General features: G+C 42.6%; 1 protein-coding gene across 3 annotated transcripts in view; it reads right to left on the reverse strand.

Moving 5' to 3' along the window:
* The window catches only part of DST (dystonin), a 391,490-nt gene that overhangs the window by 224,463 nt on the left and 141,483 nt on the right, over positions 1-25,544 (reverse strand). The window contains exons 7-19 of one of the 3 annotated variants that reach the window (XM_066604043.1): positions 14,435-14,547; positions 13,360-13,466; positions 11,291-11,410; positions 9,171-9,266; positions 8,962-9,089; positions 6,687-6,780; positions 6,334-6,488; positions 5,688-6,216; positions 5,221-5,349; positions 4,627-4,704; positions 2,665-2,826; positions 1,027-1,131; positions 362-457 (exon numbers count right to left, since the gene is read on the reverse strand). In XM_066604043.1, the coding sequence (XP_066460140.1) occupies positions 362-457; positions 1,027-1,131; positions 2,665-2,826; positions 4,627-4,704; positions 5,221-5,349; positions 5,688-6,216; positions 6,334-6,488; positions 6,687-6,780; positions 8,962-9,089; positions 9,171-9,266; positions 11,291-11,410; positions 13,360-13,466; positions 14,435-14,547 (1,912 nt within the window). Of the gene's footprint in view, positions 1-361; positions 458-1,026; positions 1,132-2,664; positions 2,827-4,626; positions 4,705-5,220; positions 5,350-5,687; positions 6,217-6,333; positions 6,489-6,686; positions 6,781-6,906; positions 7,227-8,961; positions 9,090-9,170; positions 9,267-11,290; positions 11,411-13,359; positions 13,467-14,434; positions 14,548-25,544 lie in introns of those variants that run through there. The other 2 variants (XM_066604051.1, XM_066604035.1) reach the window with 2 other exon arrangements.

Raw genomic sequence — 25,544 nt, forward strand, 5'->3', positions numbered from 1 at the left:
GGGACATAACGCCTAGTCAATTTCTTTAAACATTTCCGGGGGGAATAACAAAGCAATGGTACAACATAGAGTTATCAGATGCTCCAGACTTGACATATCATTAGGAATACAGGCTTATACTAAAACAGACGTGTCAGGAACGATGACAGGAGCTCTCTTAACAAAGCAAATAGAAGATTGACTTCTGTGAACAAGATCTCCCATATAGAGCATTTTCCCATATACTTCATTATGGCATACACAACATTAAATGCAAAACGTAACCGACAACACTATCTGCACATATGACAACTAAGTGGTTTTGGTGGTAATATATAAACTAACATTTGACAAAAATCTGTCAATGAAATTGACGATATACCTCAAAGTAGGCAGTGTTCTGTCGTACGTGTTGTTCTACACAACTGCACAGCTGCAAAATCCAGTTCCACTGTGTCTGCATAGCTGCTTTGTAGGCCTAGAGGTTGCAAGAAAGGCAAACATATCACAATGTACTGTAGATAAAAACAAATTCATGCAGCATTTGTGAAATGTTACGTTCTGTCTCATTATACCGAATAAACTGCAGTTCCTTGTATCGTGTTGTGGAGACACTTGTGTCCTTTCCTTGGACTGCAGAAAATATCTATAGTGTGATTGTTCCCAGTAAGAGAAACCATGTCATCTTGTAGATATGATACCTATTAATGGCTAACAAAAATACATGATGTTAATGCAAGCTTTCAAATCTTCTATGGACCCTTCGTCAAGCTTATCAAAGCCTGGGTCCATAGAAGATCTGAAAGTTCGCTATTACATCATGTATTTTTGTTATCTCTTACTGAGAACAATCACACTTTGCTCTACTGGCTAACACCGTACCAAACCTTTATTTCCGAAAATATGTATGACGTGAGTAAATTATTAGGGATTTCTATGTTATTAGAATGTATTGTACTTTTTACCAATGATAAATGATATGAAATTATCGATCTGAAAGGCAGAAGTATAGAAAATGCATAAGATTCCCGGATTCTACGCACGCACCTCAATAGTGGATCTTGCAGGATGATTCTGGAGCAGCATCTGTTCTGCAGTATCTTGCACTGATTTAATGACTTCTTCTTTATGATCAAGTTCCCTCATTAAATCCTTCATAAAAAAAAAGATCAATGATGATTTACCACCTACGGTGCATGTCTATTGCAGCGCGATTTAATAAGAAAGCTGTTCAAGTTCACTTGGAGAGATTTTGTATTTTTTCACGTCATTCTGGCTGTTGTATGTCAATTCATGTATAATTAAATCAATTACACTTTGGCACTATTCGTTTTGAATCACTCTGTATTGTAGTCAGTGCATTCGCTGGAAGTTGTAGACACTTGTATAAAGCCTGAGCAGAATGAAAATGAGCTTCTACATGGATTCCAAGACTAAGAACTCCGTTTATTTCCATTGGGACCAGGGTGACTTGTTATTACGTAATAAGAGCATATTATATGCATTAATAAGCTCATTTTACTCCATATAGCTATGAAGTGGCTTTCTCCTTTAACCGAATCCTAACAGGGGGCAGCAGAGTACTATGATAGACACTCTGAATCCCGAGGTTTATCACTTTTACCAATTCATTTAGTCGTTTTGCAAATCTTACTTTTGAAACTTTGCAGAGCTGGACTAGAGATGAGTCCAATTAAGCCCATACATATTCATATATGCGCACTCCCCGACCTCCCCCTCCCTCCACATGATGATCGGTAGGTCTTTCTGTGTTAGGCTGGTCTCATATGACTGGATTTGAATTGTGGATTCCGCAATCTGGACGATCTGCGGGCATTGAAAGGCATGTAGTTTCGAAGTTTCCTTCACACTTGCAAGAACGAATTGTGTATTCCACGAGCGGAAGAAAGCGGACTCGCTCACAGATTGCTGGGAGAGCAGATAGAAGAGCCAGAATTCTGGCTGAGGAAGATGAAAGAGAGAGAGAACAGAGAGTATAATGCTACTTTTTGATGTCATTCACTGCTTATGAGTTTTCTTCTGCGCAAATGGTACCCTGTTGATCCGCGTACATCTGTGTTGAAAAGCGCACGCATTCGCGACCACATGCACTGCGGATATCCCGTTCGTGTAAGCCCAGCTTTACTGTGCAAATAGAGGGATGTCTCAATTAGCATCTGGAGGGAGGAGGAAGGCAGGGAGTATGCAGATATGATTATTAGAGATGAGCAAGTATACTCGCTAAGGCTAACTACTCGAGCGAGTAGTGCCTTAGCCGAGTATCCTCCTGCTCGTCTGTAAAGATTCGGGGGCCGGCGGGGGGAAGCGGGGAGGAACGGAGGCGAAATCTCTCTCCCCCCCCGCAACTCACCTGTCACCCGTGCTGGCCCCCCAATCTTTACAGACGAGCGGGAGGATACTCGGCTAAGGCACTACTCGCTCATCTCTAATGATTATACATAGGCTTTACTGGGCTCATCTCCAGTCTGACCCTGCAATGTTTCAAAAGCAAAATTTGTAAAAGCACTAAAGTAAATGGCATACGTGATAGACCTCTGAGATCACTGAGCCTGCAGCCCGGGCAGCTTATCAGACCTGACAGGCTCCCTTTAAACAAAGCATTCTTAATATAAGAAAATGCAGAATTAACCAGTACTGAAGTTAGGCTCTAACGAAAACACTTACGGCATGATAGTCCCTTTTAGCTGGTATGTTTTGGTTTCTATCACTCCAGTCATATGCTACTTCTTCCTCTTCCTTTTCGTTCAACCATATTAGCTCTCTTGTGGCTCTGGTGACAAAATTGTGAAGAGAGTCCAGGTGGTTTTGGCGGCCTCTTGATGTTTTCTTATTAAAACAAATTAAGGAAACAGAAAGTAACAATTTTTTGGCAATTACTCAACTGTCTGTTAATTAATGTCTACGGCCTCATTCTGTGCCTGTTCATATTAGGGTGAATGTCTTTGTTAAGGTTTCATTCCTGCACATCATTGATGGCCTACTATAGAGGATCTGTCAGCTCCCCTGACTTATCCATTTCAGGCCTACTTCACACGGGCGCGACAACATCGCTGCAAGAAAATTGCAGCAGCGTCGCATTGCTGGTCCGTGCGATAGTGTTGCGCTTTCTGGCAGCAATACCGCAATTGTTTAGCTCTACAAAGTCGCAAGTGGTGCTACAAAGTCCCATGACTTTGTAGAACCACTTGCAAGGATTTTCGGTGGAAGTGTGTGTGTGGCTTGAAATATAAGCCCTACTCTGAAAATAAGCCCTATCTGCAGGGGGGAATAAGAATACATCAGCTTAGAAGTGCTGTCTGGCACTGCTGCAGCTTCCTCCCGGGATTCGGCACTGTTCTTCTTCATCTCTTCTGGCCGGGGATTGAAGAATCCCTGCCTCTTGGAAGCGCTGCCCCTTATTGGCTGATGCTTAGCCAATCAGAGGCAGTGCTTCCAGGAAATGGGGATTTTTCAAACCCCGGCCAGAAGAGATGAGGAGGACCAGTGCTGAGGATCGGGAGGAAGCTGCAGCGGCATCGGACAGCGTTTCTAAGGTGATGCATACTTTTTTTCCCCCTGCAGCTAGGGCTTAGGTTATGGTTTTGACAGTAGGATTTCCTACTGTGAAAGCTGCTTTGCACCGCACTGCAAGGAAACTGCATTTTTGTGCAATGCAACAGAGAGGAAGGCTCCATAGGGAAACATGAGTTACAAAACCTCGCTTGCCACATGCATATCATGCAACCAATAAGGTTTTAAACTGACAATGTTTCATGCTACAAAATATCGCTAATGTGAAGGAACCCATAGGAAAGCATGGGCTTCACATACATGGGATCTGTAGCTTTGTCACCCATATGCACGAGGCCTTAAAAACACTTGTATTACCCATTTTATAATTCTGGAGCATCTTTTCTCATAGCTCTGCAAGTTATTGCTCTCTTACTCCTCTTAGAAACATATGAATTAATTGACAACTGAATGTGACCATTGCCCTCATCAATAGGATGTGTCTGTATACTGTCAGTGCTGACTGGAGAGTATCAGACTGTGTAGGGACACTCCACACTGACAAGGGGAATGGTAACAACCAGCTGTCAATGTACTCATATACTTTCAGGAAGAATAACAGAAGAATGTAGCAATGTAGAGTTTTTAAAAAGAGATGATCCATTATTAGACTCTCATGGGGAATACAATCAGTTGCTAAAGCATAGATGTCAAAAAGCGGACAGGTCCTCTATAGGTTAAGGATTGTAATGTGCAACATTAGGGTATCTATACATCAAGGATTCACTAAAACTACTCTACTAAAAAGAAGTTTTAGAAGGTCATTGTATTTTCATTAAACTCTAAAAATAAATTGTTTCCAAAATGTACAATACATTGACAATATTAATAAGGGATGAACTCATCAAACATTACATTACATGTCGAGAGGTTACAGGAAGGAACCTTTTCCCCACTGTGTCCATAAAAAAAAGACTGCACCACAGAACATACGGAGGCGTATGGTACACATCAGCAATGCTGAACTACAACACCGCTCATTGGAACTATAATTTTGTGAGCTGCACTGATGTAGGGCTTTACTTTTAATTATCTGGTTACTGGGATTAATTAAAATAAGCATAGTAATTGTCATACCAGCAACCTTGAGTAGGAGCTCTCAACTTTGTTGAGAAGATCAGCATAAGAACTTTTCAAAGGACCCGTCATCTGGAGCTGCAAAAGAAAGAGAATTATAAGAGTATTTAACAATGTATACATGATCAAACAAAAACATGTATCTTACACAAAGTATGCTACACTGGGAGATCTATATATTATGGATAAGACTTGTCCCAAGTAGTGAACACAGCTGTATATAAACAACGTATCAGATAACAGTTCTACTGGGAATTCATGTGCAGATACAATAACATTAAATACATGCTCAGAAGAGCAGACGTATTATCAGCTCCAGGTAACGTAATAATATATACAACTACAGGAGGTTTTATAACCAGAGGCATGATAATTGTACAATGTAGTCATATTTCACAGGCATAGCAAGCTGCAGGGAGGGCAAAGTAACTAAGTGATAAGTTAAATGTTCTCTTCATGATACTGTTTCTGACATGGACATATGTGACAATGTGAAGAAGAACGATTTCCTGGGTAAAATTATAAAAAAAAATCACTGCCATTGTGAAAAGCGAAGACTAGCTGTAAAGTATTCAGATGTAAGGATACAAATACCTCACTCATTTTTGCCTCTTTCAGACTGGTTTCGAATTCTTCAACAACCCCATGGAAATTCTTGTGGTTCTCTAAATGGATTTCAATGCTGGACAAGTCTGAACCCCACTCTCCTCGTTCTAGCTGTATCTGTCAGGGAACATTAATAGGTTTGACATTACACTTATGAGTTCAAAATCTTTAATCAAATGGTATGTGCTAATTATTAAGCATATTGATGTAACTTGTTCTCCAACCATTACATCATTTCCAAGATATGTTCCTGCTGATGCTATATTATATCCATTTATGCTGTAATTAGAGCAGAATATTGCAAGCAATCACAATGGTAAGGTGCAGCTGAATACGGCACATTGTATATACTATGCTGACAATATAGCCAGACGCTAGACTCGATTACTAGTATCACACTGTTTGCTATTCGGACAATATTCCATTTTCCACAGGTAGACCCCCAAAAACTTTACCTGTGTTTCTTCCAGCCACTTGGAAAGATCTTGAATAAATTTAATATTCACTTCTTCTTCAGTCAAGTTTTGATCAGCGAGAGATGATTTCAGCAATGGTTTCCTGACCTGCATGAGCTTGAGTGAGTGTAATGCATTTGAGTTCATCCCAGTTGCATAGTTTTGGATTAAACTTGGGTTAACGTTTGGTGTAAATGTTGCAGTTATAGGAGTCAAATGTGAATTAAAGCCATGAGATATATTAGTCGTAAGGCTGGATGGCAGACCAGGAACAAGATTAGGTGGGAGACCAGGAGACAAGCTGCCAGATATACTTGGAGTCAGGCTGGTTGGTGACATTGATGCCATATTGTTGGACATTGTAGAGTTCATTACAGGGTTCAAGCTTTGTGAAAATCCTGAGTTTAGGCTTTGTGATATTCCTGATATCATAAGTTGTGTCTGATCAGACGCGATCATCCGTCCTTTGCTATAGAGTGAGGAGTATTCATTTCTCAGTGCCAGTAGTTCATCCCGCAAAGCAGCAACCCTGCACAGAGATCCCAATAACCATTACAGCGTCATGATAAAAATCACTATTACACTGCTACAATGTATTGCCACTGACATAGATGATACATGTAACTGTAAATGTAAGCAACATTACCTCTGTACTAGCTGGTCGGCTTGGTAATACTTCCCATCGACAAATGCCTGGACATCCACAAGCTGCTGTCGTAATAGATTTTCACATTCAATTAGGTAACCAGCAACTTCAGCTTCATTCTGAAACTGGATTCCAGATTCCATCCGTTTAGTGTCCTAGAATAGTGAAAAAAGTATAGCATTATATTTTTATTATAAGCAAAATACATCAAATTGTTAGACTTATACTTCTCTAAATGTCATGAGTATATCACGTGCAAGAATCTTGTAAGGCTAAAAAAGTCATATAAATATACTAGAAGAATAGAAAAAGTCAATCATGTAGTTCTACTGGAACGTATTGGGAACACTCACAGCTTGGAGAGCACACCGAGCTAGCACCAGCTTGTCTTCACAGCCAAGACTATCTCTCTGCACTCGGTTTGCAATCTGTTGCAGCATCTCTTGCCTAAAAGTAAGCAAATAACACAAAAAATTTTTGGTAAAATTTACCTAAATTGGTAAAAGCAATACATGCGAGTTTATGCATATATTATATATATATATAGTCTAATAAAAGTATAATAACACATACCTTGTGCTTCCCAACTGCTCACCACCGAAGCTTATGTACGAATTTATCATTGTAGGACCGCAGTTGACTGACAGTAAGTTCTCATTGGAGTCGACACTAGTGCGGTTGCTCCCCGTGAGAACAGAGTCACTACTGTAGTAGCCATAACAGGTGCTGTTCATGTTCATATTACTGACCCTTGGTCATATCCAAACTGACAGTATGGTGAAAAGATAAAGAGTGGAAAAACCCCTCCAGAATGTGCAGCTTCCAGGAACTAAAAGATATCCCTACTGGCTAGGAGTACCACTAGCGTCCTTTCTTAAATAGGCTCTAACATGTAGATTCCAAACCCAGCAAAAAATGTTCAAAGGATTTTGCCTGCAGTTATGTATACCAGTTCAAGTTTGCCTTTCCTCCCTAGCTTTCACACTGAACAAGTTTGGGCTCATCGGCTTCATTTGGGCGTCTATGGGAAATGTATATGCCAAATATTTCAGTTCTTTCTAATCAGACAGCTCCAAGTCTGTGTTGATACAGCAGCGATGTTTGCATCCCAGAGCACCATGAGTAGGAAACAATTAACATGTACAACAAGTTTGGCAGAGTAATAGTTGTAGCACGCCGGTTAGAGTAGAAGGTTTAAAACTATGAACATTCGTCTTCTTATGTGATAATCACATTCATAGACTTTCTTATTTCCCAGTAGGAATGCTCTTTGTGGTAAAAGGAGCTTTACTGAACACTACATAATAGGAACTCCTGAAACTGACTCCAGAGTACTTGGGAACTCTCCTTGAGCTGCAAGATCAGCCACAAATGTAGTATAGACAACCCTCCTGGCTCTATGGATACACTATAGAAAAGAAGAACGTCCCTTCATCCTTCAACTGAGCATGACTAAAGCAGATTGACTTGGATATCACATTTTTCAAATATAGTAAGTTGCAAAGTTGTTTAACCTCTTAAAAACACAGCTATTTTGGGTCTTAAAGAGGTTGCTCAGAATTAGAAAAACATGGCTGACTTTTTTTTTCATCAACAGTGCCACATATGTCCAGGACTGAGCTGCAATAATAGACACAACCCAAAGTAAGAAAAGAGAGCAGCCATGTTTTTCTAACACTGGACAGCTGCTATTGGAATATAGCGTTTCTTTTTGCTTGTTTTCTCTTATTCTTTCATGACCACTTTCAAACTCATGGCATCATGGCGCTCAGAATGTGAAGGCTCATGGCTGGAGAATGGGTGGTGATTAGAGATGAGCGAGCACCCAAATGTTCGGGTCCACGTTATTCGAGTCGAGCTTTTCGTAAAATTCGAGAGGTCTACTAGAGTAACGAACCCCATTGACTACAATGGGAGACTCGAGCATTTTTGTATGTGGGACGCCAGGTCCCGAGCTTTTTTTTTTTTCTTGGTGTTCGCTCTCTCTCTCTCCCCCTGCCCTGTCCTGCCTACAAGACAAAAAATTTGCCAATGATGCGTGCTGCGTCGCGGCGGGGAGGAGCCAAACAGGCAGGTCACAGTGGGGAGAAGCCAAAAACTGGGGCGGGGTCAAACACGATTTGATGCTGTTTCGAGTGACGAGCACCATCGAGTACGCTAATACTCAAATGAGCATCAAGCTCGGCAGAGTATGTTCGCTCAACTCTAGTGGTGATGCTGTGGACATGATTGGCAAACGGTGATCATCTGACGTCTGCTGTCAACACAAACTGGGAGGATTGTGGGGCTGCAGTGCTGGATCACCAGGGCTAAGGAAGGGTAACTACTGTTTTTTGTTTTACCTCATTTTAATCTAATTTTTAAAAGTCAGTTTGTAATCGGACAACCCCTTTAATTAGAACTGTTCTCTATGACTAGTATTTATCATGTCACAAATATCACCTTCTGGGATCCAGAAAAAAAACTGTAGTCAGTAAAATTGCAAGGAACTGGATCCCAGAAGGTAATAATTGTGCTACATATTGTAAGGTATGTTTTGGTGTGACTGTAATACATGCTTTCATACTAAGCTTTTACTACAAAGGCAATATAATGTATCAAGCACATAATGAACTACATTCCGTATACCTTTCAATTTCAGGTCGCAGTGCCTTTTCCCTTTCAAACATAGCAATGATTAACTTTCCCCATTCTTTTTCGATGTCATTTGGATGGTATCCCTGACAAAGCTTGATGCGTCCAAATTCAATCCAAGCCTTAAAATGAAAACAAGTCTTAATGTCAAGAACTACAATAATCCAGAAAGATAATGTACTAAACAGATGTGCCAAACTTACTTCCAGCAATGAGTACAGGTGCTTAATCTTTTCTTTTTCGGTTTCCTTTGGTGGGATGTCTTTCTCTTTAAATTGTAAGTATTGGTTATAAAGTGCCTGAAGGAGAGAACACAGAAATTCAGATTTCAAAAAAATGTGTTAACATGCTTTTGTTTTTTATATACATTGAATGGCCACTTTATAGAGACGCCTGTCTTTGCATGACTGTAGCTTCTCTATCCAGGCCAGGACCGGAGAAGGGATATTAAAGGGGTTGTCCCGCGGCAGCAAGTGGGTCTATACACTTCTGTATGGCCATATTAATGCACTTTGTAATGTACATTGTGCATTAATTATGAGCCATACAGAAGTTATAAGAAGTTTTTCACTTACCTGCTCCGTTGCTAGCGTCCTCGTTTCCATGGAGGCCGTCTAATTTTCGGCGTCTAATGGCCAAATTAGACGCACTTGCGCAGTCCGGGTCTTCTTCTTGTCTCAATGGGGCTCCGTGTAGCTCCGTGTAGCTCCACCCCGTCACGTGCCGATTCCAGCCAATCAGGAGGCTGGAATCGGCAATGGACCGCACAGAAGCCCTGCGGTCCACCGAGGGAGAAGATACCGGCGGCCATCTTCAACCGGTAAGTAAGTCACCGGAGCGTGGGGATTCAGGTAAGCGCTGCATCGGGGTTGTCTCGCGCCGAACGGGGGGGGGGGGGGGGGTTGATAAAAAAAAAAAACCCGTTTCGGCGCGGGACAACCCCTTTAAGAGAGGGGAAGGGTGACCAGACTTATTGAACTGATGTATCAAATGGCGCAGGTACCCCACCAATTTGCAAGCGCTATCCCAACTATCTCCTCCACCCGCCCACTCGACTACTGAACAGACACTACCACTATTGCTGGGAAAGAGAAAGGAAGAGGGAAAAGAAAGGGGTGGTGAAATAATCTCAGCTGGCTGACCAGGAGCTGTGATCCCATCAGCCAGACGGAGTGAATCCTCAAGCTCACTACCCTGCTCCTCGCAACATGACTCATGCTGGCAGGAGCAACAAGCATGTCTGCTGCGCTCCTGCTCCAACTAACATGTACGAATGCACAAACCGTTGCTCCTTAGCAAGAATGGGCTATAATAACAAATAACCAACTTGAGTGCCATTGCCATCTAACAGAAACAGGAAGGCAAGACTCCAGGTAAAACAGCACTAAGATTGAAGTCGGGGAAAACACATTGCCTGGTCAGAGGAATCCAGATTCCTTATGTACCATGCTAATGGGAAGGTCACAATTTGAGATAAGCAGCATGACTTTGATGAACCCTTCCTCACAGCTGTTTAGCGCATGTCAGTACCTCCATCTAATTCACAGCAACTGCAAAAAGCCCTCCTGTCCACATGGGCCAATCTTCCTGCAGAACTATTTCAACTCCTATTGGAATCTATACCATAATGATGTCTGCAGTTCTGAAAGCCAAAGGAGGTCCAACACTCTACTGGATGGGTGTCTCTAATAAAGAGGACAGCACAGGCATGGAGCAGAATGATCATGTATGGAAGGTAGTATTGTGTAATGAGTAACTTGCATCCTCCACATGCTACATATAGCTTTCCCTAAGTTCTTGCATACACATAATCATCTAAACTTTGTCCAATCAAATATGCGAGCAATATATTTTGCACAGATAATAATATAATTTTTTGAAAAATCCTTTAAAGCACCTCACCAGAAATAAAGTTTTAGCCATTTAACCCGCATACAGCATTCATAAATTTGCTTAAACCATGTCTGGTCATAAAGCCCCATATACCGGTGACATTACGGGTTTAATCCCAAACTCTTTAGACCTATCAATTGTCCCATTTTTGGGGGGTACTGGGGGATGAATAAACATATAGAAAAGTGGGTTAAGCTTGACCTCTAGCATTCTCCCAAGTATAACTAGTATTGAGAGGTCTTTGCATAGATGTATTATCATTTCCCAAAGGCATTGGTTGGATCCGATACACCATCAATCTATTAGGTTTATTCTAGGTATACATGAGGAAATTAGCATTTCGGCAATTCATGAAGTGTTTATTTTATTGCTTTATTACGTACATTTGGATAAAGATAATATTGTACACAAAAAACAAGTGAATTTTTACCTTTAGTTCTGCAACAGTATTTGGAAAATTTCTCTCGGACATTAATGCTACATGGTGCCTAATCCATTGGATGAGGTAATTCACCATATTCTGATATTCTATCCACTTTACTTCAACATCCTAAAGCAAAAGAATACAAATATAAGCAACATTACATCATACTGTGAACTCCAGTATAAAGATTTGCTTTACAGCATACACATGGACATAGAAACCTGCAGTCTGAAGGTAACACATTGGGCCTCAGTTATCAAAACTGTCCAAAGGCTGATTTACATGGGCCGATGATCGCTCAAAGATCACTCAAATGACAGCTTTAAGTGATCATTTAGCATTAAAATTAATTGGTATTTAAGTAGCTACTCAGCTACCAATTAGGAAGCCTTCCCTGAATGCAGTTAATAGCCCGAGGCTATTATCTGTGCTCAGATCCTTTGATCTCCACGGGGAAACAATGCTATCAGCACTCCCTGTGAAGAACTACTGATAAAAGTGAGCAACGATTTTTATGTTGGACTAAAATTAATGATCAGCCGAAAAGCAGACAATGGGCGCACATTTACACGCACCGATTATCGCTAAAATGAGCGCCGATTAGTGATTTTTTTGCGATAATAATTTGGTGTAAATGTGCCTTTAGAGTAAGATTGTCCTTATTGTCTTTAGTAACCAATCAAAGCTGAGCTTTCAATACTTAGACTACTCTAGGATAAAAAGTAGAACTCCAACTGGTTGCTATGAGCAACAAGGACAGTGTTACTCTCAGACAGTTTTGATAAATGAGGCTTATTAATTTTGCTAGGAGGGTGTTTTAGGCAGGATCTGTAACCTGTTTAGAGGTCACCATGTAGGAAGGTGGAGGAGGTGAGCTGTGACCATAATCAAATGTCAGTTGTGGATCCTGAGTTATCTGCCTCCAGCTTTAGAATTTAGATGTTAGCTTTCATTCAAATCCTGCTTGTAACAATGAGATAACTGTAGAGAAGTCAGCTCTACAGAACAGGAAGTGTCAAACTATTGTAAAGCTCAGCAAGTGTGAAAACTAATATAACATGGCTATCTGGTTCTTTCGATCGGTGATACATACCATCAATATTAAATCAGCTGTTTGAGAAGTCTGGCAATCGCCACATTTGCTTCATTACTTATCAGGAACAGCTTTGTACTTTTATTAGTGGCTGGTTATACAGTCTACTCAAGTTTTGTCTCATTCAAGTGAATGTAACTAAGCTGCAATACCAGGTACAGAAACAAACATATGGAAGGTATTGTGTCTGCATACACAATTAAGGTGCCCATTCATTATGAAGATTAGTATGATGGGACAATCCGCTTTAAGATAATCTTATTAATGTCCATTAAAATCTCTGGTCCAACAAACAACTAGATTTTGCCACAAATACATTTTCAAAAAGGGTATATATGGAAAGGTTTCAAATAATAAGAAGCCCACTATTTGGTAGTTACGCACCGCCAGGGATATAGTCCACTTACTTGTTCAAGAGGGAAGCTCAGTCACTTTTTTTTCTCCATTTGATTCAGACGACGTCCGGATGTACCACATAGTGGGGCAAGTATTACTTGGAACCTTTCCATATATACCCTTTCTTAAAATGAGGAAAATTGGGTTCTGTCTCAGTGGGTTTTTTGCCTTCCTCTGGATCAACATTGCAGGATGAGAGGCTGAAGTAGATGGACTTAAGTCTTTTATGTCTTTTCAGCCTTACAGACTATGTTACTGTTTTTTTGGTGGTGCGTTTTTTGGGTCAGTGTTTTTTTTTTTTTTTCTTTCTTTGCACAGGTTTCTCTACACAACTCAAAACATGTCTGTTAAATTCACATGAATAAGTTATTAAAAAAAGGTTTTAAAAAAAAGTGCAAAGTTATGAAAAAGAAATTGCTGTATTTTTGACACCCAACAGTGGCATTGGATCTACTCCCCCGGAGACAAAAAAAAGCCACAAAAAGTGTGTGAAGAAAGCTTTAAAATGGCTTCCCACACAGCATTTTTGTGGGAAAAATCGCCGTTGTATGTAGTTTAGTATAGATATGAAATCCACAATACTTACATTTGCACTAATTCCTTCCCCTCCATCTGGTGTCTTGGGAAAAGCATCGTACATTGAGGAGACATACGTAATTACTGACTTTTCATCTGGGGTAGAAACATCAACATCTAGGGATAAAAGGGAATAAATTAAAGTGTTTAGTATACAGTATTATATCACAGTGCTTAAGGCATATCTTCTTCCTACTTAAAAGAGTTTCCGTGACTTTAAGAAAAAAAATGTACAAGCTTATAATGGTGTAAAAATAAACAAAAATATTTACTCACCCGCTCCAACAACTCTCCATCCAGTGCTGGAGCTACAGTGCCTGCCGTACAGAACCCGAAAGAAGCCGGTGGGAAGTTGCGTGGCATACATTGTGCATGTGACTGCTCGGCCAATCACAGGCTGTAGCAGCAATGGAAGAATCACCTAAAGCAGCGATTGAAGCCTATGATTGGTGAGGGGTTCACATGCACAATGATCGGCACATGACAGCCCGACGGCTTCTTTTGGGTTACAAGCAGCCGACACTGGGGCTGACTCCAGCACTGGATGGGGAGCTACTAGAGCAGATGAGTATCCATTTTTCCTTTATATTACACCATTTTAAGTCTGTCATTTTTTAAAATTCCCAGAAAATCCATTAAAGGGGTTGAACCATGAAAATATTGTTTAGTGTTAAATCCAGCCCATTATTATTAGCACTTTTTGTATTTACACGAACTATTAATAAACTTTAATACAATGTTTCTATCCATAAATCCTCATTTATTCTAGGACTGGCGTCAGTATAGCTTCGCTTGCGGTTTCTATAGAAGAGTCTTTCTGTGTCCAGTCCACCTTGGTAAATGTTCCAAGTTGGACAAATCTTCTATGTCTTGCTTCTCTCCAAAGCCTCACCAAACCAGGGATCCCCCTATATACCCAATGAACCAGTGAGGGAAGCAAGACTGACCATGTATGATCACTGGAACAATTAGACACAGAATAGTAAGTGTAAAGACAAAAGATGTTTATAATTATGTCCTGCATGTAATTAGAAACAATATTTTTGGAAGAAAACCCCTTTAATATATTCAGAAAGCTATTTTACCTTCTGGATCCAGAAGTCTGGTGACACCCAGTTTTTCCGCTACATAAAAAGCATTTTCTAGGTTTGTAATGTTGCTTTGAACAGCAACGGTATCCATGTCAATCAGGTCCGGCCTGCAACACAATACACAGCCCAATAAGATACAGTGGGTATAAAGAAAAATAATAAATACTATCAATCTAATTCATTTTAGACAAGAAATAACAAAGCCCCATTGTCATGTGACCTATTATTACATTATTATGATTGTGGCAGCTGTAACATTGAACATGTAATAGTTTAACAAGACTAGATCACCAAAAAGGTTTTTAAATAATTGAAACCTGATAGAGAAACATTCAATTTTTCTAATTTGTTTTTATTCTCTGATACCGTAGTAGAATTTTTTATTCTGTTGTCTATACATGGGGGCTGCCAGGATTTAACAGATAGAAGATTCAGAAATGTGGTTAACACAAAAATGTGATTTACATCGTAGATCAGTTTCTGACGACACATTTCCTTTAAATTAAAATACTTTTAAACAATTCCCTTTTAAATATAGTTATTTGTTCATTTTTCTCTAGTCCTAGCTGGGTTTCACAGTCCAATTTAATGCACTGCAATAGTAAAGTACTGCAGTGTATTATAGGAACAATTGTTCCTTAAAACATTTAAGTCCCCTATTGGGACAAAAATAAAGAGTAGAGAAAAGTGTAATAGAAATGGTAAAAATATATTAAAAAAAAGAGCACGCTAGCTAACCTGCACGATAAATGCAATGAAAAAAATATATTAAAAAGGTGGCCAGAATATATTTTGCATATCTCGCTTCACAGAAAAATGGAATAAAAAGCAATCAAAAATCATATCCAGCACCACATACTATTAATGCACAAGAATAGCAAAACATAAAAAAACTGTATAAACTTGGCGTTTCTACAAGGGTTAATGTCCATGTCCGTGGCCAAGGACCCTGCTTACCCATACGGGTCCTTTGTTTTCTCTAGTGTGGATGTGTACAGAAGCGCTGGCCGGCACGCCGAAGCACATGCGCAGTAGAGTTTCTTCTTTTTCAAACTCCTGCTTTCTCGCGGAATCCGCGGCCCGTCTGCAATGTCAATCGGACAGCTTCTATTGACTTCAATAGAAGCTGTCTGTGTGGGATCCGCACTGAAATGCAGCATGCTGCGATTTGATTTCCGCACCTAAAGGTCCGTAAAATAAAATCCGCATGCTTTAATTTCGTTGCGGACGCCCATGTTTTCCTATGGGTGGCTTGAACAGCGGATCGTCCTCGTGGGTGCCCTGCGCAGATTCTGCAATTCAAATCCGCCAATTGACATTGGGCCTTATAATGCTGGCTGGACAATAATATTACCACATTATTTATTCTATACGCCATAAAAATTAAATCTAAAAAAACCAAAAACATCTTTTTTTTGTTCCCCAAGGTGATTATGTTAAAAAATACAAAAGTGATCCCACAAAAAACAAGACATCATACAGCTATGGCTACAGAAGATTAAAACGTTATGGTTCTAGATATGCAACGATGAAAAAAAATTACAGAAACATTGGTTGACCATCAGGGCCGAATAGGGGGGTGAAGATGTATAATAAAATACATTTCAATCATGGACAATTACTCACATAAATACTGATAACAATACTAAAACAAAAATTACTCCATTGCATAACTTTTTTCTTACTGCTTACAGAAGCGTGACATCCCTGGTTACATTCTTTCAATTCTAAATGAAGCTAAACTATGCAGTGCTGTTAATTGTGCCTTCAGATTAGTCCACCTGAGGCATAGACTAATTCTTACCACTCCCTCAATACTGCAATAAACATACGCACAAAAAAAATGTTGCATAACAACATATTTTTCAAAGGTGATCAGTCATCAGACTGCGCTACCCTGTTTAAGGACAGCTCTCTTATTAGCCCAAATGGGACGAAGATACTCTACCTTTTCACTAAGGCTGCCTGTCCACGGGCGAGGCAAAATATCGCTAGCAATATTCCGTCGCGGGGGAGCAGGGGAGAGAGCTGTCAGGTCTCAGCGATGAGCCTATTGAATAGATAGGCTCACCACGAAGAATCACGGCATGCCGCGATTTGAATCCCGCGAGCAGAGAATCGCTATGATTCTCCACTTGTGGATGTCGGGCTGCGCTTTCATAGTTAAGTCTATGGAAAGCGTTCCCTGCGTTACCCGCGGCCAGATTATCGCCGCAGATAACTCAGTGACATATCGCCTGTGGACAGGAGGCCTGAGAGAGGTGAATAAAACTATGGAGGACACATAGTCATGAACAGACAGCAGCCCGTCAATCACTACTGAGCCATTGCTGAAATACAAACATGTAAGGAATATCTCATCTATCCCTTAGGTTGGTGGCACACAACCGGATTCGAATTGCGGAATCTACAATCGTCACCGGCGCAGACGATCCGCGGTATTCCCCATCCATTGAAAGAATAAAACATTTGCATGTTCGCTCACATAAGCAGACAGCGATTGTGATCTCTGCAATCGGAAAGAAAATTGCAGCATGTTCTATTTTTGTGCAGACTCAGCACCGACAGCTTCCATTGAAGTCAATAGAAGCCATCCGACAAGTGGCCCATCCGGAATTGACATAGCAGATAGGTCGCAGCTACCCGTGCCACTGCTATTTTTTAAAAACCTGTACTGCCCATGACTGACGACGAGCTGCCACAGTCATCCGCAATACAGAAATCAGATACGCATGGTTGCCATCCGCGGTCAGAGCCAGATTCCACTGTGGGCTCCCGCACGCATGCGGAATCCGACTCAGTCGTGTGCAGCCGGCCTTACAAGTATCAAACCTAAGTACATACACTGAGGCTCGAAACACTCCAAAATCAAACTCATGCACAGTACAAGTTCTTTAAAAAGCTTTGTCTTTCCCGTGCCATCGATAGACGATGACGCGGGTACCCACGTCATCGCCTATCTGCAATGGACATTGCAGATGGGCCGCTGGTATGACAGCTTCTATTGACTTCAATGGAAGCCGGCCGCGTGGAGTCTGCTCAAAAACAGAACATGCTGCGATTTTATTTCCGCTCACGGAAATCACAATCACTGTCTGCTCATGTGAGCTAACATTTGAATGTTCTATTCTTTCAATGGAAGCGGAGTATTGCGGATTGTCTGTACGGGTTACGATTGTGGATTTCGCAAGTCAAATCTGGTGATGTGCCAGCAGCCTTAAGTTACACATCTGGTTTCCTCTAATTGGGTACAGAAAGTACTGTAGCCAGGTTAGGATTCTTTTTTCTTACCCTAAATGACCGTATAATAGGTCCATTTGGGTTCCATTTTTAGTGGAAAGAATTGCACAGCATGCTGCATTACTTTGGCTATAAGTGCAGCATGCTGTGCTATTGCTGCTGGATCAACTATGATGGAGGCTCCCAAGTCCAAATTGTTGTATCAAAAAGTCTTTATTAGACAATTAGACCATATAGTGCAACACGTTTCAACCCTTTCTGGAGTCTTCATAAGGTATCTAATGTTGTACTGTATGGTCCGGTCTTTTGGAGATGTGCCCTGATGTGCACAGCCTCATCGGGTGAGAAGTGTATATTTTTTGAACTTGCATGCCTCTCAATATACAAAAGCTTAATATACCACACTCATGTCAGTGCCCCAGTTTTCTCACTTTATGTTGAAGTTCTCAGGTGTGTATGTCCTGAAATTCTGGTACATTGATATTATATGGGAGTTATCACAGCAAATTAAAAGGCAACATTAATGAGGGGCAAAATAGAGATGAGGCAGATAGATAGATAGATAGATAGATAGATAGATAGATAGTTAGGCTGAATGAAGACAAGGTTCATCTAGTTTAGCCTGTTTCAATTCTTCCTTGTTGATCCAAAGGAAGACAAAAACAAACCCCAACGAGCCAATTTAGCGGAATTTTGGAGGAAAAAAAAATCCTTCCTGACTCCATAATGGCAGCCAGTGTAATACCTGGATCAACATTTGGGATCAACAACCCCGCTGGTCACCTAATGTCAATATCCTGTAATATTGTAGCGCTCTAGAAAGACATCTAGTCCCCTCTTAAACTGCTCTATGGATTTTGCCATCACCACATCCTCAGGCAGAGAGTTCCATAGTCTCACTGCTCTTACAGTGAAGAATCTCCTTCTGTGTTGGTGATGGAACCTGCTTTCTTCTAGACATAGAGGATGACCTCTTGTTACCGTCGCAGTCCTGGGTATAAACAGATCATGGGAGAGATCCTTGTATTCTCCCCTAATGTATTTATACATAGTTATTTGATCGCTCCTTAGCCACCTATTTTCCAGGGTAAATAATTCCAAATTTGTTAGCCTCTCTGGGTATTCTAGTTCTCTCATTCAATTTATTAATTTAGTTGCCCTTCTTTGAACCCCCTCAAGCACTGCAACATCTTTCCTGAGCACCGGTGTCCAGAACTGTACACAGTATTCCATGTGAGGCCTGACAAGTGCCTTATATAGTGGGAGGATAATGTTCTCATCCCTCGCCCCTATACCTCTTTTAATGCACCCCAAGACTTTATTTGCTCTTACAGCAGCTGATTGGCATTGATTGCTCTAGAATAAGATAAGATAAGAATCTTCTGGTTTGGTGAACATTTTGCACCATGAAGGTGGACTTTTTCCACAGTTTTCAGAATTGGTCTCTAGGTAAACTATTCCACCCTACTTATTAGAGGCTACAGGTTTACACCATAGTAATCCTTTTTTAATCACTATGAGAAGTGATTTAGCTTTATAACAATGCTTGGGATAACTCGCTGTGCAGTAAAACATTATTACACTGTCTAAACAAGAATAATGTTGTTTCAATCTGTAGCAAGATGCAACATGAACAGATTGAGGGCTCATGCCCACGAACTTATCGGTAAAATGTTGCGGGTCTCCAAAGTTTGTAAACACCGGCTCTGCTGGCAGAGGCTGCATATGACTGCAAGTGCACTGCGCATGCCCGCATATCACACACACACTTGGGCAAGCACAGTGTGACTTTTTTTTCTCTCACTGCCTATACTAAAGAATAGGGCTCACACTACGTGGTACGCAGAAAAATAGAGCATGATGCGATCTATTTCTTGTGTGTATCGACACAGTGTCCACATGCATATCTGCATGGATCAATGAAAGTCCATTGACTTTCACTGACATAATTCACTGTGTATCATGTGGCGGTGCAACACACACGTAATATGCAGTGAAAACACGGTCATGAGCATGAGCCCTAACAGACAGATCAGTGGTCTGCATTAATAGGTGCATATTCTTATGTAAAAAGCCACAATATACCTGCCCCTCCTCCTACTTGAGTAAATTAATAAGTACAGCAGGGGTGTGAGCTGTGAAATGTGAGTAGTGAGTACAAAATGTGAGTGGCGGTATAGCGAAGTAGGTCTCAGAGTACTGTAACAGCCTCCCCCCACCAGCATCATGTAGACCAGTGTTCCCCAACTCCAGTCCTCAGGGACCGCCAACAGGTCATGTTTTCTGGATGTCCTCAGTGTTGTACAGGTGATATAATTATTGTCGGTGCCTCAGACATTACCACAGGTGTTCTTACCATAGGATATCCTGAAAACATGACCTGTTGGTGGTCCCTGAGAACTGGTGCTGGGAACCCCTGATGTAGACTGACAAGCTTTCTACTTTTTTGTATCTGAGGAGAGAGCTGTCCATCAACAGCAGTTTCCCAACTCCAGTCCTCAGGGACCCCCAACAGGTCACGTTTTCCGGATTTCCTCAGTATACACAAGTGATGTACCGTAATTATTGTCAGTGCCTCAGACATTACCACAGGTGTTCTTACTATAGGATATTTGAGAAAACATGACCTGTTGGGGTCCGTGAGGACTGGAGTTTGGGAAACACTGGTCTACATGATACGACTAGGAAGAGGCTAGTGCGGCCGCCTCTGCGACCCGGTGCTTAGTTCGAAGTCAAACTTCAAAGTGTGTTTATTCTGAAACGCCACAACCTATCAGAGTAAAACATACACAGGGGTAATAGGCATCCATGTTCCGGGTTCATGCCAACCGTAGTTCCTTTTAAAATGTGTAGCCATGCATTAAGGTCACTGATCCTTTTTATGCCTCTTTCCTCTCCCAGAAACTTGGGAGGTATGCGGATTTTAATGCAGTGATTGGTCTATCTATGGCAGCGTAAGGTTGGGTTCACAAGACACAGGGAAATTCGAGAAGGAACTTCAGCTGGGGATTGTGTGAGATGAATTAGTCAGCAATGTACAGTACGATGTATTGTCTCCTCTCCAGCTAGCATTACGGCTTTTCTATCTACTTTCCTATGATGTAGCGAGCATTTCCGCCGCTCATATGCAATGTTAAATGTGTATGAGCGACGAAACAGTCATATCCATTGATTTCAATGGAGACCGTCTATGCGGAATCTGCACTAAAATAGAGCATGCTTTCTGCCTAAACATCTGAGCAAACTAGTGAAAGTTCACGCCTTTCAATGTCCGTGTATTACTGCATTGCAGATGCCGATCGTGGAATCCGCAATTCAAATCTGTTCGCTGAGCCTGGCCTTAGGCCTCCCTCACAAAGGCGTTTTTGTACAGCGTTTAGTACTGCTTTTTCGGTACAGTGTTAAACGCTGTACAACGCTCCCATTCATTTCAATGGGGCTGCTCACACAAGGCTGAAAAAGCAGCGTCTTTAACGCTGCGCTATGACAGCGTTGCATGTTCTATTTTTGTCCATTTTCAGCCCTGTGCTGCCCATTGAAATGAATGGGCAGCGGTTTCAGCACTGCTGAAAACGTGGCACAACTTGGTACCGCACTTTTGGCAGCGATAAATGCCCTAGCTACACAGCCGGAGTTAAAAAAAAAAAAATACTCAACTTGCAGATGATGTCATTGTTTTCCCCGGCAGCGCTCTCGGGACTTGTCGGGCAGCAGGAACTTTTTCTCTGGTGACGAGCATTTAAAATCCCTGCCTCCAATGAGAGATTGCTCTGATTGGCTGAGCGTCGCTGACTGACAGCCTACTCAGCCAATCACAGCCAGCGGCTGGATGCGTCCAATCACAGCCATTCATTTACTAATCAAGCACAGGTTTCCTACGGATCCAGGGTTCTTCGGAGACTGGCGGAGTTCTCAGAAAACACCACCATTATAGCCGGAGGCGACTTTAATATGGCGCTGGACCCACTCCTGGACACATGCTCCGGCCGATCCTCCGTCTCCCGCTCAGATATCCGCAAATTCAAGAGGACACTGGTGAGTCTACATCTCATTGACCTCTGGAGAACACTCCACCCCTCTAACAGGGATTACACTTACCACTCCCACATTCACAACTCATACAGCAGAATAGATTATATATTCGTCTCACATAGACTCCTAGATGGTCACCCAAAATGCTCATTCGGTAACTTTACATGGTCAGATCATGCCCCTATATATGGCGAGCTAAGCCCCAGAAGGCAGGACTAGAGGTTACAATTGGAAATTAAACGATAACCTACTTAGAGATCCAACCTGTATGAGCGACCTATCCAGAACCATAACAATTTTTCTTGAGTCTCACGAGTTGGACCCTACTCCAGCCCCGATCAAGTGGGAGGCTTTGAAATGTGTAATGAGAGGGGTATTCATGTCACACGGCGCGAGACTCAAGAGGGAAAGGTCATTAAATCTAAAACAGCTACTACTGGCCCTAGAGACGAGAGAGAATGCGAATAAAAAAAAGAGCTCAGACACCTTGCTAATGGAAATAACAAATATAAGACACGAAATCCTCTCCATTCTAGACCAGAACACCCTGCACCTGAGGGACAGATTTCGGGCAGGATGGTACGAATATGGCAATAAAAGTGGAAGATGGCTCGCAAGAGCCCTGCATCCACGAGCTCCCCAGACAAACATTTTATCCATAAACACCCAGACGGGAAATACAGTACACGCCCCGGGAGAGATACTAGAGACCTTCAGGACATTCTACGCCAAGCTCTACAACATCCCGCGCCCAGGGGAATTGGGCTCAGTTACCCAAGCCAACGACATCAACCACTACTTACAACAAAACATCTCCAAAACCATCCTACCCGAGGTAGCCGAAACACTTGAGGAGGACTTCACCCACGCAGAACTAACGCAGGTTATGAAGGACCTGAAAGTAGGGGAAAGCCCCGGACCAGACGGGTTTACCCCGAGGTTCTATAAAAAATGCGGCGGTCAGATAGCAGAACTCATGCTAGCGGCCTTCAACGCGGTCTCCCGGGGCTCCCCCTTCCCCCCTCAGGCACTACAAGCCCATATAGTAGTTATCCTGAAACCAGGAAAGGACCCCTTATCGTGTAATAGTTACAGGCCCATCTCTCTCATCAACAACGACCTCAAAATTTTCTCCAAGATCCTAGCTAATAGACTAAATCCACACATCCCTCAACTGATCCACACGGATCAGGTGGGCTTCGTCCCGGGCAGGGAGGCACGGGATAATACGATTAAAACCTCCTCTCTGATCAACATCGCTCATAGATCAGCTATCCCCCTGTGCCTGCTTGCTGTGGACGCAGAAAAAGCCTTTGACAGGGTAAACTGGAGCTTCATGGAGGAGACGCTGAGGGGGGTGGGCCTGGGACCGAGAATCCTCTCCTGGATTATGGCCTTATATAGTTCCACTTCCGCCCGTATCAGAATTAACGGAATACTATCAGACTCATTCGAGATCAGGAACTGAACCAGACAGGGCTGCCCCCTATCTCCGACCCTATACATTATAGTAATGGAACCTTTAGCTGAAGCCCTACGAAATAACCCCGACATACAGGGCGTGAAAGACGGAGACAGAGACCACAAGCTGTCCATCTTCGCGGACGACTTGCTACTATACGTTTCAAACCCCCGGATCAGTCTGCCAGGAATTCTTAGGGAGCTGTCCAGATTTGGGAATCTCAGTAATTTTAAAATGAACGCACAAAAGTCCGAAATTCTTAATATTACCCTACCATCTCTGGAAATCGACGCATTGAGAGATGCCTTCCCCTTCCAATGGAAAAAGAGTTCCTTGACATACTTAGGGATACAAATCCCAGCTAAATCCTCCCTGACTTACGAACTGAACTATAGCCCCTTATTGACAAAACTGGAGTCGGAGTTAGAGGGGTGGTCCAGGCTGCAACTCTCCTGGTTTGGAAGAATTAACGCATTAAAAATGACCATCTTACCTAGAATCCTGTATGTTTTCCAGACAGTCCCCTGGGACCTCCCAAGACAGTTCTTCACTCGCCTACAGAAACTCATGGGCAGATTTGTCTGGAAAAACTCCCCCCCTAGAATAAGCTACAAGATTTTGAACCGGCCTAAATCCTTGGGAGGGGCAGGACTGCCAGATCTCGAACTATATCACAGGGCGGCGATGGGTAGCTGTATCCTGGATACAATACATCGCACCGGCGAGAAATCTTGGGTGGCCATCGAGTTGGGTCAAAACCACTTCGATCTACGCGGGGCTTTCTGGATCCCATGTAGGGTAGACTGGAAAAAGGAAGGAGCCACACCCCTCGCCCTAAGCCTGATCCAAGCCTGGGCCTGCCTCACGAGAGGAGGACAGGTAGTAACGATCCCCGGCCCTCTGACACCCCTGGTAGGGAATCCGCAAATCCCTGCCACAAGATCTAATTCAAATCTGGCTTTTATGCCAAGTAGCCCGACCCCGCGGATCCGGGAGATCGTAGATGCGAATGGGATACGTCCCTTGAACGAACTGAGGGAGGGACCTGGATCTAGGCCAGGAGACTGGATGCAGTACTTCCAGGTGAGAGATTATATAAGGACTCTCAAAGCCCCCGAGTCACTCACGGCGGAGCTCACCCCATTTGAGAAAACATATGTCGACAGCACCCCCCAACACATGTAGTATCTCTGCTGTATGGGTTGTTGATCAATGAGCGGGCGAAGGGAGTTCGACTGAGATGGGAATCGAAGTGGGAGGAGGAACTGGGAGGCCGGCTCTCCGAAGAACTCTGGACCAAATCCTATACCCTCTCACACAAATTGTCAATATCGGCTAAAGCCCAGGAATTAAATTACAAAATAGTAACTCAATGGTACAGGACCCCGGACAAGCTCCACAGAGTCTTCCCGGAAATACCAAACGAGTGCTGGAGGTGCCATTCAGAGGTAGGCACTATGCATCACATATGGTGGAGCTGCCAGATGGTTACTCCCTTGTGGGGTGATGTTGCCAGACTGTACGGAGCGGTAAGTAGATCCCCCCTGGACCTGTCCCCCAAGATCGCCCTCCTCTCTATGTTACCAGGCTCTTTATCTCACACCAAAAAAGGGTTACTGAGACACTTCATCATGGCTATGAGGCATTCCATAGCCCAACACTGGAGACAAGAGGGGGCGATGCCGAGGGTGACCTGGGTGAATGCCCTGGAATCTATTAAATACATGGAGGAACTTGTGAGATCGGACCGAGATCCGAGCCAGACAACAGATGACACACATAGCGCATGGAACGCATGGATAGACTTCAAGGGTTCGCCCGCGTTCTCCAGGTGGCTCGAAGAGGGGGCGACTTAGGAGACGGGGACGGAAACCCCTCAGTGGACTGATGGACGGAACGTAGCCTCAACCTTGACCTTAAGCCAGGCCTGGTACTGGGGTTAACCTTAACATAGTGCTAAGCACTTACCATAACGACACCTTAACCACAACATCTACACGAGAGAGATGTGGGAACCCAACACCCTACCCCCTACCCACTACCCAACATCCCTAACATCCCTCCCCCCCCCCCATCCCCTGGCTTCCTTTAAGCCTCCTTCTCAACCTGCTCTAATCCACTTTCACATTCTATTCTATATTCTTCTTTACACAGTTTTTTATTTCCACGCGTGCTAGGATAGCCCAATACAACAGCTAAAATTTATTTTGATTCTGGTTTAAACTAAAGAGGGCTCTATATTCCTCCCCTCGGGAGGCCCAGCCGATGGGGATGCAGGGCGGATCGCCCACCCGCCTGACGGGTCTCCTCGCGCCTGATCTTCTGGAGGGGTACGCTTAAGGCCTCATGTCCACGGGGAAAATCAGATCC

The sequence above is a fragment of the Eleutherodactylus coqui genome, chromosome 1, assembly GCF_035609145.1.
Source record: "Eleutherodactylus coqui strain aEleCoq1 chromosome 1, aEleCoq1.hap1, whole genome shotgun sequence".
Taxonomy (NCBI): Eukaryota; Metazoa; Chordata; class Amphibia; order Anura; family Eleutherodactylidae; genus Eleutherodactylus; species Eleutherodactylus coqui.